Source organism: Equus quagga, chromosome 6 (assembly GCF_021613505.1).
Source record: "Equus quagga isolate Etosha38 chromosome 6, UCLA_HA_Equagga_1.0, whole genome shotgun sequence".
NCBI classification, from domain to species: domain Eukaryota; kingdom Metazoa; phylum Chordata; class Mammalia; order Perissodactyla; family Equidae; genus Equus; species Equus quagga.
The window spans coordinates 62,906,304-62,921,265 of record NC_060272.1 but is presented as its reverse complement, the minus strand read 5'-3'; the positions used below and the strand labels follow the sequence as shown (position 1 = coordinate 62,921,265).

The following is a 14,962-nucleotide window of genomic DNA, read 5'->3' as shown; positions in this document are numbered from 1 at the left end:
AAAATGTTATTTCTGTTAATAATATATTCTATTGAATGAATGTTCCATAATTTATTTAATTAATCTCCTATTGTGGGATATTTAGCTTGTTTCCAATTTCCCACTATTGAAAATGACTCCACAATGAACACTTTTGTACATACATTTTTGTGTACATCTTTGGCTATTCCCTTAGCGTGGATTCCTAGTAGTGAAATTACAGGGACCTAGTATGTGAGCATTTTCAAGACCCTTCATGGACATTAACCAGATTGCCCTCCAGAAAAAATTTAGCAATTTATATTCCCACCAGCATTCAAAGTGCCCTTTTCTCCTCTTCCTAACAAATTCTGGGTCCTGTTGTTCTCAAAAGCATGATCTTTGCAAAACTGACAGATGAAACATGGCATCCTAGTTTTCTTTGTGTTTCTTTGGTTACTAGTGATGGTGAGGGGCCGGCCCGGTGGTGCAGCGGTTAAGTTCGCACGTTCTGCTTCTCGGTGACCCGGGGTTCGCTGATTCGGATCCCGGGTGTGGATATGGCACCGCTTGGCATGCCATGCTGTGGTAGGCGTCCTACATATAAAGTAGAGGAAGATGGGCACAGATGTTAGCTCAGGGCCAGGCTTCCTCAGCAAAAAGAGGAGGACTGGCAGTAGTTAGCTCAGGGCTAATCTTCCTCAAAACAAAAACAAAAACAAAAACAAAAACAAAAAAAACTAGTGATGGTGAACTTGGTGGTGGTGGTTGTTTATGGCCATTTGTATTTCTTTTGTAAATTGCCTGTTCATGTCCTTTGCCCATTTTTCTGTTGTGATCATCATCTTTTAAAGTGTTGATTTATAAACTTTCTTTGGCATATTTATCACAAGTGCCTTCTCCCTGCAGTTTAGCAAATTACTTTTAAATTTTATTTTTGGTTTGCCTCACAGAAGTTTAAATTTTTTATGTAGTCAGGCTGTATATTTATCATTAAGATTGGGTTATCCATTTGTATGGCATAAAAAAAAATCTCTGGGTACTCTAAATACCTACTTGGTTTTTTTCTCCCCTATTTTCTTATAACATTTTCTCTTATTTAGCCTTTTAATCCATCTGAAAGTTATTTTGGTATACGTAAAGAGCCTCTCTTTCTTTCTCTCTTTCTCTCCCTCTTTCTCTCTCTCTCCTTATATTTTTTAATAAACAGTGTCACAGCTGCTTATTTATTGCATAATCTTTTGAGCTGTGGTGCCATCTTTATCATATACCAAATTCTCGTTAAGTTTCTTCTCTGAGCTCTAGTCTGTTCTGCTGATCTATTAATTATTATGTCAGAACCAGACTATTCTAATTATTCACAGTACATTTTAATATCTTCTAGGGCAAGTCCCAGCTCGTTACTCATCTCATTCTTAACCCATTTTAACCCAGAGGATTGATAGTTTGTGGGGCAGAAGGGCAGATTTCGGGCAACAGGGGAGACTGGTGGGGTCTGGAGCTCCTGAAACCACCAGTAGGAGCCCCTCTCCACCCATAGAAGACTTTGGAGCCCTGGAGGAGGCTCATGGTCTAAAACTGCACTGGGGAGCTCTGTACGGCCCTCCTAAGGAGAGAGAATGAATAAACCCAAAAGTCAGAGATCATGTGCTCCTTGGCTTTTCGTTTTCTGCCAGTCATCAAGGCTGCTTTGGATGAGGCACAAAAACTTCCCAGAATTGAGTCCCCTTGGCCACGATGCCCTGCCCACCATTTCTCGGGCGGGGATGTGTTCTGAGCTGCTGCAGCACCCAGGTCAGGGCCCAGCTCTCTCTGGGCTCTGTGGGGACCGCTTCTCCTGGTCTCCTGGCCAAAGGAGCACTGGCCCCAATTCAAGAAGTCCGTGAGGGGCCTGGAACTCATTCTGGCCTGTGGGCCCAGAACCTTATCTGATCATCTGGCTGGGATTCGGTGGGTGTTCTTAAAGGAGTGCTGTTCACAGCAGCTCTCCCAGACACTCATTTGGGGAATTTTAAAAACAAAATCCCAATTAAGCACCTTTGTGCTTTTAATGAGTGAGGGCCCAGTGCCCACAATTGGGTTCTCCCTGCTGTAAAGCAGGCTCTTTCATTGTATCCCAAGTGTCCTCCGCAAGAGTGTCCCTCGGATGTCACAGCAGGGAGGAAATGCAGACATCTTGCACCAGAAACACTGGTTTCGCTGCAGCACCCTGAGGCATAGACCTTGGATGCCTGAGGAAGACAAGGAAGTGACAGCATTGTCACCCATGAGTGAGTGACGTGGAGGCTCAGGCAGGTGACCAGGGCTCTCCCCTCTCCTCTCAGGTGATCCTTCCCATTAGCGTTCACATATGTCCATTCTCATGTTTACTAGAGACAAGAACAAACACTTTGCAAGACTCCACCTTGGGGTGACCAACCATCTGGGTTTTCCTGGGACTAAGAGGGTACCTAGGACACAGGACTTTTAGTGCTGAAACCAGGAGAATCCTGGACAAGCTGGGACAAGTCGGTCCCCCCACTCCACACTCTACTCCTTCTTCCTCCTCTCCTCACAGCGAACCTCTGTCTTCATTTCCTCACTTCCCATGCACTTGGCAACACACTCCATTCTGGTTTTCTCCCCAACCGCTGGTGACTTTCTAGCTGAGGTCACCTGTGACCCTCCTATTGCCAAACCGAGAGGACGTGCCTCCATTCTCGTCTTACACGATCCCTCAGCAGCACTTGACGCGGTTGTCCACGTTCACCTGGGACCCTCTCTGTGTGGGCCCTGTGATTCCATCCGCTAAGTCATAGCCTCTCCTGTCTCTGCTCCTTTCTCCTCAAGCTCCTTAGCCAAATGCCGTTTCTCTGCGTGACCTTTAAATGTTGGAGTCCATCCCAGCCCAATCCTGGCCCTCCCCTCTCCTCCCTCTGCACTCTCTCTATAATGATCTCATCCCTGTCCACAGCCCCAAATGCCACCTTGTGCCCTGGCTCCCAAGGGTCTCCATCCAGCCCAGATCTCTCTTCTGAGCTCCAAGTCCATATCTCGAATACCTCAAACTCAACATGTCCAAAATTGAGACCCTGACCTTCCCTCACCAGTCTACTCCTCCTCTAATTGTCCCCACCTCAGTAGATGGCATGACCGTCCGCCCACTTGTTCACTTCCCCTTCCTTACCTCCTGCATCCAATCGATTATCGTGCCTTTGAGTCGGCCTCCATATCATGCCTCTGGTTTGTCTTCTTCTCTTCACCTCCATGGTACCACTCTGCCCAAGCCGCCTCGGGTACTGTAATATAGTGTGGTAATGCTAGGCTCTTGGTGCCCACTCGTGCCCCACCCCCACATCGTTGGCTTCCTCCCTAAAGCTGACAGAGTGATCCTTAAAAATTACACTTCTGTTTCATTCTGTTTCAGATCACATCTTGGTGTCATAAAAGCTCAGTATCATTGGCATTGGCCTTCGAGGCTCCAGCCTCAGCTTGCCCCACTCTCCAGCTCGCTCACTCAGCTTCAGCCACCCTTGGTTGAGCCCTCCAACCCCAGGGCTCTTTGCACAGGCTGTGCTGCATGCCTGGAACAATCTCCTTCCCATCCCCAGCCCTCTCCCAATGCTCTGCCAGCTTATTCCTGCCTCTCCTCTAAATCTTAGCTCCGATGTCACCTCATTGCTAATGCAGCCCTGACGCCATCCCCACCCACCCCCATGTACTCATAACAGTCTACACTCTTCCATCATAGCAGTTACCTGAACCGTGAGTGTAAGTTAATTGCATAATAATCTGCTTAATGCTTATTAATGCCTGGGAAATACCATGAGGGCAGGGAGCCCTCACAGTCTCCCTAGTGCTTAGCACCGGGGCTGATGTTTAGCAGGCCCTTGATAAATACTTGCTGAGTGACTGGAGCTGGATAAAGGAGGATGAGTTGAGGTTGAGCGCAAAGGGCAAGATCTGATGCACCCTGACCACTGTACACATGGAGAAGTACCGCATAGTATTCACCAGGGCTGCTCGTCTGTACCTTTAAAATCTACACCAGTAACTTCCCAGGGGTGGAGGGACATTATTTTCTCCAGCAGATAGTACACTTGGTGGGAGCACATACCCACTGGCTAGTGGCTTTAATTCAAGCTGGCTTTGAAGGTTTCTTAATAGAAACTTCTATCAGTTTTTTAAGTAAAAATTGCAATGTATTTTTCTCATCAAACAATAATTAACTTTAATGCTATTAAAATATATCATACCCCAGATACCGTACGATTTCAGGAGCACTGCGAATTTAATATTTGGGTGGAAACGTGGTTTTAGTAATGCTTTAAGAGTACTCTCCATCTCTCCTTCAGCCTTACCTAGGCTTGACACCGTTTCACATCCCTCCCTAATTAGCTTATATAGAGAGATTTGCTTCAAGTCATGTACTCATGTAATAAAGGTCCTTGTTGCCATATTTAGAAAACTATGTCCAACATAAATTCCACTCTCAAATCTCTTTCTCGTAATGAACCTCCATCGACATAATGAGTTCCTTGGAAGGAAGGCATTGTGTAAATTAAAAACACTAATGAGTCGTAATGTTAATGAATGATTTTCCTGATTCCTGCGAGCAGGACTAACCTTCGGCACATTTTCCAGTAGCTGCACCTTCCCTTCACCCAGGACTGCCGTCCCCCGGGAGCCCGTACTCTAAAATATCTTCTCCTTTTTTTTCTTCTTATCAAAACTCTGAATCCCCTAAATGTTCCTGACGGTAGCTGGTCAGTCTTGGAAGAAAGGAGGTTACTGAACTGGCTCACACTAAAATATGAATGACCCAAGGACCTGTCGGCCGTTTCCAATGACGCCCTGCCTGCCCCTTCTCAGGGATAATCTCGTTCTAAAAGGAGCTGATGAGCGCAGAAGAACTGGGGGACTGTGTAGCTAAGATGAGCCGAGGGTCTTGGGGTTGTCTGGCTACAAGTAACAGGAACCCACTCAAGCCAACTAGACAAAAATAATTTCTTGGTGAGATGCAAGGGCAGCCCTCACAGAACTCAGTCGGGAGGCACAGCTGGGCTGTGGGCAGGTCGGGAACAGGACAGGATTGCTGTGAGGAACTGGGGTAAACTTCTGTCTCTCTGGGACTGTTCTTCGCAGACGCTCATCACAACTGCTTCGCTCTCTCCCCCTCTGCAGACAGACTGTCTCTGCTCTTCTGGGCACATGGGCCACATATGGCACTGCTGAATCAAAGCAAAAATAATTGGGACAAAAATAATTGTCCCTCTACCTGCCCTCAGTTCCAGGGTCCCATTTCCACACTCTTGGGAGAGAGCTCAAGGCCACGTGGGACAAACACAGTGCCTGGCCCAGGGTAACGGCTCAGTTATGTGTTTGTTGTTGTTATAAACAGAGTGAGGAGCCCACCCCTAAGGGGAGCAGTGTTGGCACATCTCCAAGAGAAGTCTACCGCACCTGGCCAAGGAGTTTCTTGCTTAATTCGGTTGGGAACCTGGAATGTTGAAGGGTTTGGGGGTAGGAGAGTGACACTGGCTCACGCATTAACAGCAGGCCCTGGTGGGATCTGTATGAGCTAGGCAAGGAGCTCCTGGAACCAAGTTCCTGCTAAGGGAACAGTGACTTGCAAACAATGGGATTCATTCCTGCTCCGTTGGCAGTGGTGTCGGCTGGGACTTGGTGTGATTTAATGACTCAAGAAAGGGAAATTTGCCATCTGTTTTCCACTTTGTATGAACTTGCTGGGAAGTTGGGTAAGTCACTGAAGCTCTTTGGGATTCTCTTGATTCCAACTCTTTTAATAAAAAATGTATATATACACACACACATATACACACACATTAGTTATATATTTGTTATTTTTTAGCAGATTTTTATTGTGTTACTCTTTGCTGGCCTGAATAACACTGAGCGGACGTGGCAAGGGCCTCAGAAAGCCAGTGGGGAGGTTGGAAGATTATAAATCGCCTGTGGCCCGAAAAAGATGCTTCATCTCCCTCTCAGGGAGGAGAAATGCTTGCTGCGTGTGAAGAGTTACGTATGCTCTTTGGAATGATACAGCTGGTGGCCTAGGAGGCAAAAAGCCTACAGAAGCACGTGACGTCTCGGAGCTGCTCCTTCAGGAGGTGGCGGGAATGGGAGAAGGGTGGGGAAGGGCCCATTTTGTGGACATGGGTTGAGGGAGATTTTAAAATGATAGAAAAGGCCCTGGAAGGCTTGTTGCCCAAAACTGTGTTTTTTCTCCAGAAGTTTTTAAAAAGCACATACCACCTGGCTGTGCCCTCGGGAAGCGTATTCGGCAGGGGTGAGTGGCCCTGCTAATCCTCCTGCAGGTGAGTCTGTTAACATCTAAATCAATACAGGTGTGTTCTCACAGAAGCTGAAGTGGAAAACAAAATACACAACCATCCCCCGGGTAGGGAGGAGAGGCTCACCCCAGGTCTCATCCATCTGCGGGGAGAGGAGAGAGGGTGCCCCCCCCCGCCCCCCACAGCTCGGGCCAGAGGGCGAGCAAGCCGAGCCCTCAGCCTTCCTGGGCTCCGGGGCAGGTGACCCCGAGGGAAGCAGCAACCTTTCCAAGGAGGGGGCTGCAGGCCTGCCGCGTGGAGCCCGCGCCCGGCTTCATTTCCTTTACTCAGAGGAGCCGTCTGTAACAATCCGTCTCGGCTGCTGATAGGGCAGACAGCTTTTGGCAGGATTCCTTTCTACTTCTTGCAAATGAAATCACAGAGAAAGCCACCAGCAGTGAATACAAAGAAAGTGTTCAAGGCCACTGGATGGAAGGGAACAGCTGTTAAACATCCACAAATACTAACAAGGCAAATTGTTAGCGGACAAACTGGAGAGACATGTCCCTCCAAAGACAGATTGCCGTCTGGGATGAAAGTCACAACTCTGAATTACTATTATTACTAATTACTGAATAATAATAATAATACAGAAATAAAATGACAACAAGCAACGTGCACAGAGAGCTTTCCAGCCCACACACATTTTTATTTCACCACAAAAGCCTCTGATCCTGGGAGAGGGCTGGCAGGCTATTATCTCCCTTTCACGAGTAAAGAAACTAAGTCTGAAGTTGCCACGTCCACTGGCCCAAGGTCACACTGCTGTAGGTGCCAGAGCCAGGGCTCAAATTCAGACCCCCGCCCCCCCAGTGCCCCATCTGTGACGCCAGGCTGCTCCTGTGAGCTTGGATGCCGGGCACGGAGCGGTGGGTGGAGTTGGTCAAGCAGAAGGTCCGAGGAGTGGTCCAGAAAAAAGCCCAGGACCTGCCACTGGCAACCTCTTGTTTCCCACCTCACGTTGTGGTAAGGGGTTTTAATTTACCGCCCCCCTCCCCTTAAAACAAGGTACTGTACGTTCATTGTTTCAAAAAACACAGATAGGCATAAGAACGTGGCAATAATAATTGTACCACTCAGAAATAAGCATTTTTAACACTTTAGGCCACCAAATTTTATTCTTGCGGATATTTTCTCTGTTTCGCCACATCTTTCCTCACCAGAATGGAATTGTGTTGTTCCTGTCGTTTTGTAACTTCTCATTCCATATATTGTGAATATCTTTCCATGTCCAATGCACTTCAACAGCATTTTTCTCATTTTGTTAAAAATATTATACATATATGTTTTATGGTTGCAGAAATCATCATAAAATTATATGCTCATTGTAAAAAGACTCCAGTTCAAACAGTACAGAAATGCAGAGCAAAGGAAGCCAATGTTTTACTTAATCCCACCCTTGGGACACAACAGTGTTGCTAACTTTCATATTTCCTGTTCATATTTTTCTATGCACGGACTAGACATAATGAACATATGTGTATATATACATTTTTTCCCCCACAAAGTGGGCTCCTAGGCTGTTCTGCAGTTTGAGTCTCCCTCCCTGTGGGGTGGACATCTTTTCCTCTCAGTCAGTGCATGAGGTTCTGAGGCATCTTTGTTCCAGTCCTGGGGAGAGGAAAACCGATGAGAGGGAGGAAGGAACAGTGGGGCAAGCAATGGCAACACAGAGCCAGTCACAGCCTGTGGACTAAAAGCCTCAGAGAGGAGGGACACTGCAGCTCAGGTAGCCGCTTGCCTCATCCGGGGGGTGCGGGTAACCGGGTCCCACCTCACCACCCCTCCTCAGGGTCACCGACACGAAGGGTCCTGCAGCACCAGGGAGCTCCCCCACCCTCACGGAGGTTCTGTGCCTCTTCAGGTGGGCACATTCTCACGACTGCCCTGAGCCCTGCGTTGGAGAAAGGACACGACCCCAAAGTGGTGGGTTGACCTTTTGGGATGTTTGTAAGTAAATGACTTTGTTCCCGATGGGAAGTTGGTGGTCCTATCTATGCTGCTTCCACTGTCCTAAGGGGGCCATTCTGTCCACATCAACAGGGAAAACCAAATTCTGTCCCATGGGCCTTGGTTTAAGAACCTGGCAGCAGTGCGCCAGCCTGCACAGCATCCAGCTAGGTGTAGAGAGGAGCTGACGCAGGCTGGGAGGGGTCCAGGTCGAGACGAGGGTCAGCCTGGGGCTCGTTCCTGATGACATGCACTTGAGGAGCTCCTGACGCACAGGCAGGGATCCCACATGCTCCTTCTGGCCGCGGAGCCTTCCTGGAAGCCCCTCCCCATCCTGCCTCCCCTGCTCTTAGGGGCCCCTCCACCTCCCCGACTCCTGCCTCTTGTCGTGGCTGGGTGGCTGCCGCCTACGCATGGCCCATGAAGGCCCTGTGAAAAGGGAGGCAGAACCGTGCAAAGATCTGTTTTAAGGATCCCAGCCCTCACTGAAGGCTGGTCATGCCAGAGTTGGCAAAGCCTCGGGGAAGGGAGGCTTCTGAAAAGCAGGGCAGCTGTGGGAGTCATGCAGGGCAGGAGTGGGTGGGGGCATGTCCTGGAGAACACGCTGCTCGAATGGGAGGGGCAGGCTCATGGAGCCAGTTCTCTCCTAATAGACTAAAATGACACAAATCAGAGAAATCAGGAAGAAGCCAGTTTATATAAGCGTGACAGTCTCTGCTGTGGTGGCCAGAATAATTACCCCCCTGCCCTATGCCATCCATGTCCTAATTCCTGGAACTTGTGAATATGTCACCTTTATGTGGCAAAAAGGGACTTTGCAGAAGTGATGAAGTTGCAGATCTTGAGATGGGGAGAGTAGCCTGCATTATCCAGGTGGGCCTGATGTAGTCACAAGGGTCCTTATAAAATGGAGGAAGGAGGGCCAGAGTCAGAGGAGATGTGACGATGGAAGCAGAGGTCGGGGGGGCACAGTCACAAACCAAGGAGTGCAGGTGACCTCTGGAAGCTGGAGAAGGCAAGGAATGGGTTCTTCCCTATCACCTCCAGGAGGAATGCTGCTCTGCGGACACCTGGATTTTAGTCCCAGACGACCCACTTCAGACTTCTGACTTCGAGATCTGTAGGAGAACACGTGTGGTGTTGTGAGCCACTAAGTTTGTGGACATTTGTTGCAATAGCAACAAGAAAACTAATACACTGCTTGACAGAGAAGGGGACTGCGAGGGTTAACGAACTTGTGTTTATAAATTTCCACTATGTTTATTGCCAGGAACAGTCTCCTCAGGAGGAATTGAGCACCAACGATCCACAGTGAGAAGGGACAGCATTTAATGGAACTATGGTCTCTGCACAAAACCAAGTAAGTAAGGTGGTTTTCTCAAGACTGCATTTTATTAAGGTGCCACGTGGGTTTTTATCCAAAGAAGGCTTATTCTGGGGTACACATTAATCTGGATGTTAGTAATTCACAGCACCTGAAAATGTTCCCTGGCGAACATCTTCGCTCTCCATCAGGAGTGGAGGAGGGCTCTGCTCAGACCACAGTGGGCCTTCAGCGTGCTCCTCCGAGAAGCCACAGAAGTGGCCACCTTTCTTTTTGGTGTTTCTCAGGCCCACCAAGAAAATGGTGAGAGCCGGTGATCACCAAAACAGGAGCCCAGAGAGGCCTCCGGGCCCTGCTCAGCTCAGATAGAAGTACGGGGCGACGCCACTCCTCGCTCCTCTGGGCAGACCCCCGGCTGACTCACTGGCTAGACAGATGCCACAGGAACAACTCTGGGTTCGCTGGGCTCACCTGGAAGGGCGGGCTCCTTCAGTTCTGAAGAAATAAAAGGACAAGGGACAGGGTGCCAGCTCTCATGCCTGATCTTAACAGAAAGTGTAGTCGTTCTGCCGTTATCTCAGCTTGTTAACAGCTATTTTTAAAAGCCTGCTGTATACTCCACACAGACAGTTCTTGCCCTGAAATCCCCCTGGTTGGGCTCCCTCACTATGAAGCTGCCGGCGCCCACAGCTTTGTCTGTTGGTGGTGTTGCCTCAGCAGGTAGCCGTGTCCGGCACTCTCCCCACCTCTGCCCCTAACCCCTGTGCGCCCTGGGTACGCCCCACTTTTTTTCACTCACCCCCAGACCAAATCCTGGTAGATTACTTCTCCTAACTCAAAATCCGGACATTTCAAAGAGCCATAGTCCTTTATAATTTTCCCAGGGGACATGGGAATAAACCACCCACTCATCATAAATGAGGCCCAGATGGAGTTCTTCACAAAGCATGATCAAACTGCCCTGGACTGGGCAGCAGCCTCAATATAGCTGAGGTTTAAGTAGAGTATTTAATGATTTTTTTTTTTTAAATTTGCAACTCATGTGTTCTCTAAGCATCTCTAGGAGTTAATTCACATCTCAGTGGACACCCTCATGGTGCTGGCCTGCGCTGGGGGCTTGAGCTTGGGCATAGCAAAGAAGAGGGTCGCACAAGTGATTGTAAAAGAGGAAGATCTGGGCGAGAGGGGTTTAATTTCCTGAGGGGAGGGGTAGGGAAGTCCCAGGCAGTGGGCAGTTTGCTGTTCCTGTTCTCACGTTCTGCCCTCTCTGCTTGTTTGCACTTCCTACGGGGTGGGGGGCAGGAGGCAGCACGGGGTTCTAGTTGGACCTGGTCGGGTAAAGACCTGATTCAGAGGAAGGTGAAATGAAGGGTGAAGTCTGTGCACCTGGCAAAGCCCCAGACAGGCTGGGGATGGGCTCGTCCTGGGTGCCCTCAGCCGGCTCCCCCGCCTCCCCGCTAAGGGGCACCTTCTCCCCCATTTGTTCAGCCTTCACCCCTGTCCAGAGGGAGTGGGGACCTGAGCGTGCTGGGCCACAGGGCACCGGCCGTCCACTCCTCACGAATGCAGCCCGGCTGCGTGGACACCCCAGGTAGGTCGCAGCCTTTAATTTCCATGCCGCTTATGTTTCATCTAAAAATATCTGAGTGGCCGCAGGACTGCATCTCCCCAGGAATGACCTAAAACCAGAGTAATGAGGACTCAGGGATTGCTTCATCTCCATGCGAGAGGGGATGCAGGGACTAGAGAGGGAGCTGCCTCTCCTCCCAGGCAGAGCTCTTGTTTCCAGGTTGCCATGTGCATGGCCGAGGGACGGGGTGCCTCCTGGCCACAGCGCCCCGGGACGGGGACAGCTGGTGAACACCACGCTCCTGGGTGGGAGGGGAAAGGACAGGGGCCCAGGGAGGTCAGCAGGAGACCGCTGGGGACAGCCCCCGACCACCTCACCGCCACCCAGGTTTCTGGAAATAATGAGTGCACAGAGGTAAATAATAATCACTGAGGAGAGAACTGGAATTATCCGTGTGTTGGAGCAGCAGGGAAGGAGGGCAGAGCTGTCTTCCAGATCTGCCCATCCCAACTCCATGACCTCGGGCAGGTCACCTGGGTTCCCTATGGCTTCCTCCTCCCCAAAGGAGGGAACTAAAAACAGCAGCAGCCATGGAAGACACCCCACAGTACACCCCAGGTGCCAGGGGCTTCTCTCAGTGCTGTCTGGATCCTAACTTGTGTGTCCTCACAGCCCCTACGAGGCAAGCACTACTATCACACCCATTTACAGACGAGGAAACTGAGGCACAGACAGGCTGGGCCTGGCCATGGCATTTTGGGAGGCAGGCTCTCTCATGCACTGCTGTCACCTTTCTGAAAGCCAGTTCATTAGAAGCCTTAACATCTGTACATACATCCTTGGAATTCATTGTAAGACATTATGAAAGATATGGACAATGGGTTTGCTCCTGGCAGCACTGGTGAAAGGGGAGTGAGTTAATAAATTATGGAACACCTACACGGACAAAAGAAATCTGTTCAGACCTGAAAACCCTGCTGTTGATACATGTCTATGGGAGAGGAAAATTGTCTGCACTCTATCATTAAATGGAGATATCAGGTTTCCCAACAGTACACACTGCATAATCTAATTTTTGCTACCCCCACACGCCCGCGGAAAGAGGTGTGTGTTGGTGCCGTGCGGCATCCCTCGGAGACCTGGCTGGGAGACTTGGCACAGACTAGGCCTCTGATGCACAGATGTGAGGAAGTCTGGCAATCTTCTGTTGCAAACGCAAAGGGGATGTTCTCAGCCAAGCACACCAGGAGACACAGGCCGGGGGTGTTGGGAGAGGCTAGCTTCTTGATTCTTCTCATTTCCTAACAGGAGACATGCTTGGGTTTGCTGACCAGGGTGAGCTCCATCAGGCGGTGGAGAGCCCCAGCCTCTTCTACTCCCAAGTACATTACCCTGACAGCTCCAGCATCAACTTGCATGCTTCCAGAATCTGTGCTAGCAATCCCACCGCCTCGATCTAACATCTGGGTCAAGGTGCAGTTTGCTATCTGTCGTCCACAGGTCACAGAGCAAGGACTGGACAGGGGCCTGGGCGTGAGGACGCTTGTCCTCTCTGAGTGGTAGGACAGAATGTTTCACGTTCCTTCTTTTTGCTCATCAGTAGTTCCTCATTTTTCCACAAGAAACAAATATTGCTTCCGTAAAATAAAAAACAAATTTATTTTTAATTTAAAAACTGAGGGCCTCTGATGAGATGATCCTTTCTATCTCTAAAATCCTGGCATCTCCTTAGGGTTCTCAAATGTTTTCGATGGTTTCTTTTCTTTCCTCGGCTTTACGAGAGAACGATTTTGTTTCCCAATGTGCTCACTTTAGAGACACTGTGTTCCCCGAGGTCTGTGGGCAACGGCGGTATAGTCTGTAGCCAGCCGTGGGCCGCCTGCGCTGAGGGGCAGGCTGAGGGCGGGAGGCCAGGGCCTGGGGAGGGACGTCAGAGGAGGAACCTCCATGGAGCCCTGGGGTGCAGGGTGCAGAGGGAGGGCGAGGCAGAGGAGCTTGGCAGGGAAGTAAAGTTCTTCCCCTTCTTACTATACTCCTCCCTAAAAAGAGGAAACACCACAGCAGTCCAGGAAACCCCCAGCCAGGATCTTCAGTGGTTAGAATCATCTGAGATCGCCAACCCAGGAGGCAGGGGGCTGAGCGTTTAGTCCCTTCCCGGCCTCACTGCGGCCCACACCCCGCTGCAGAGATCCTGGTTCTTAGGATAGAAAGGGGCCAGGGGGCCCTGCAGGTGATTTTGCTCTCGGGTGATGGGCTGGTCTGGGTGCCCCGTGGCCCAGAGCCTGGGCGACAGAGGACCCCACACACTTGCAGCACTTTCCACCCAGGCTGCAGGGCGACACCGCAGGGGCTTTGTGACAAGGCCCTCTGGAATCTGAGCAGCTTGGGTAACTGCTGTTTTGAAAAAGAAAGAGAGCAGTTTATGACCCCATTGTTATTATTACTGTTGGTATTGGTATTAGAAAGCAGCCAACCCCCCCCCCCCCCCCGCCCCCATCCCTGCATTCCAGAATGCTGTCCTAATCAAACTGTCTGGGTCCCTGTCCCTTCCTTCTTGCAGCTGTGAGGCTGTTGATGCCCAGGTTCCACTCAGTGCTCAAGAACAGGGGAGCTCTGCGGCCCAGGGTGTGGATACTGTGCCGTGGCTGGTTTCTCCATGTCTGTGAAGGCGGCCGCACCCTCCTTCCCTAAACCACAGGCTGGGGCCTCTTGAGGTGGGCCCTCCTCTTTATGAAACTTGAGGTGGGGTGGGATTGTTCCCCCAGCCCATAACTGTGCCCGGGTGTCAGGGTGAGATGGTTCCTTCACCTGTTGGGGTGAATTTGTCAAGTGCCTCGCCTCTGATTTTGCACCCCCACTTTTTTTCCATCTATCTTTCTGAACTCAGTGGGTCCCTTGACAGAAGGCCTCAGGTTGTGATTCCTGTCATCAAAGTCCTGGGCAAGGCCAGGCCCCATGGGCGCCGAATAGAGGTGATTCCCACCTGGGAGATGGAGGGTCTTCTGGGAAGCTGAGCAAGCCTGGGGGAACGGAGCCCTCCAAAGCAGCAGTGTGAAGCGAGTAACTGTGATTCTGCATTTCTATTTCCGGAGGCAGTTATCTGTTAAGGTTTTGTTCTCTACCCGGGCAGGATCCTGAGGGGCAAGCTCTGAGAGAGGAGGCAGGCCGGGAGGAGATGGCATTAAGAAGAGGGTGGCAGCCAGGGTCTTCTCTCTTGTTCTTTCCTCACTATGGATAACCACCATTGCTGGAGAATTAGGAAGCTCGGGTGACCCTGCAATGGTTAGGATGGTCGCACCTCCTCCCCTGGCTACCACCTGCCTGTTCCCAAACACGCCACACTCCCCTGTCCCCAAGCCCCATTGAGCTAGACCCACGCCTGAAGACCCTGCCCTCACCACTGGAGAACGTCTGAGTTCTCAGCTTGACTCCCGTTCTTCCCCTCTAGGTGTCCCTTCTGTAGCTCATCACGATACTCATCTGTGTGGACCCTTGAGGACACAGATGGTACCCAACTCCCGTGTGGGTCCCTCCTCAGCCTCCCCATAGGTGTCGGTGAAATGACGGACCTGTGGCCTGAGCAGCGGCAGGCAGAGGACGCTCTGCAGTTCTCACATCTTTGTCCCTCTCGCTTTTAGATCAGAAACCAGTTCCCACACACTTGCCTCTTGTTAGAACATCCTCCTCACTGGCTGAAGAGAAACTAAGAGAACTCCTGGAAGAGCTGGCTCAGAGATTTAAATAGGCCAGGCCAGACCAGACACACGGCCAGAATCGCCTTAGAGAAGACAAGACGGTGTGGACTAGGGGCCAGTGAGCAGACTCGAA

At 50.4% G+C, this 14,962-nt stretch overlaps 1 protein-coding gene across 1 annotated transcript in view; it reads left to right on the top strand.

Moving 5' to 3' along the window:
- DHRS12 (dehydrogenase/reductase 12) overlaps positions 1 to 11,750 on the top strand; it is a 33,872-nt gene extending 22,122 nt beyond the window's left edge. Inside the window, 6 exon segments of the mRNA XM_046663863.1 lie at positions 8,155 to 8,216; positions 9,511 to 9,609; positions 9,756 to 9,867; positions 11,053 to 11,155; positions 11,571 to 11,631; positions 11,633 to 11,750. Coding sequence (XP_046519819.1) covers positions 8,155 to 8,216; positions 9,511 to 9,609; positions 9,756 to 9,867; positions 11,053 to 11,155; positions 11,571 to 11,631; positions 11,633 to 11,710 — 515 coding nt within the window. The 3' untranslated portion in view covers positions 11,711 to 11,750.
- Positions 11,751 to 14,962: the final 3,212 nt, after the last annotated feature.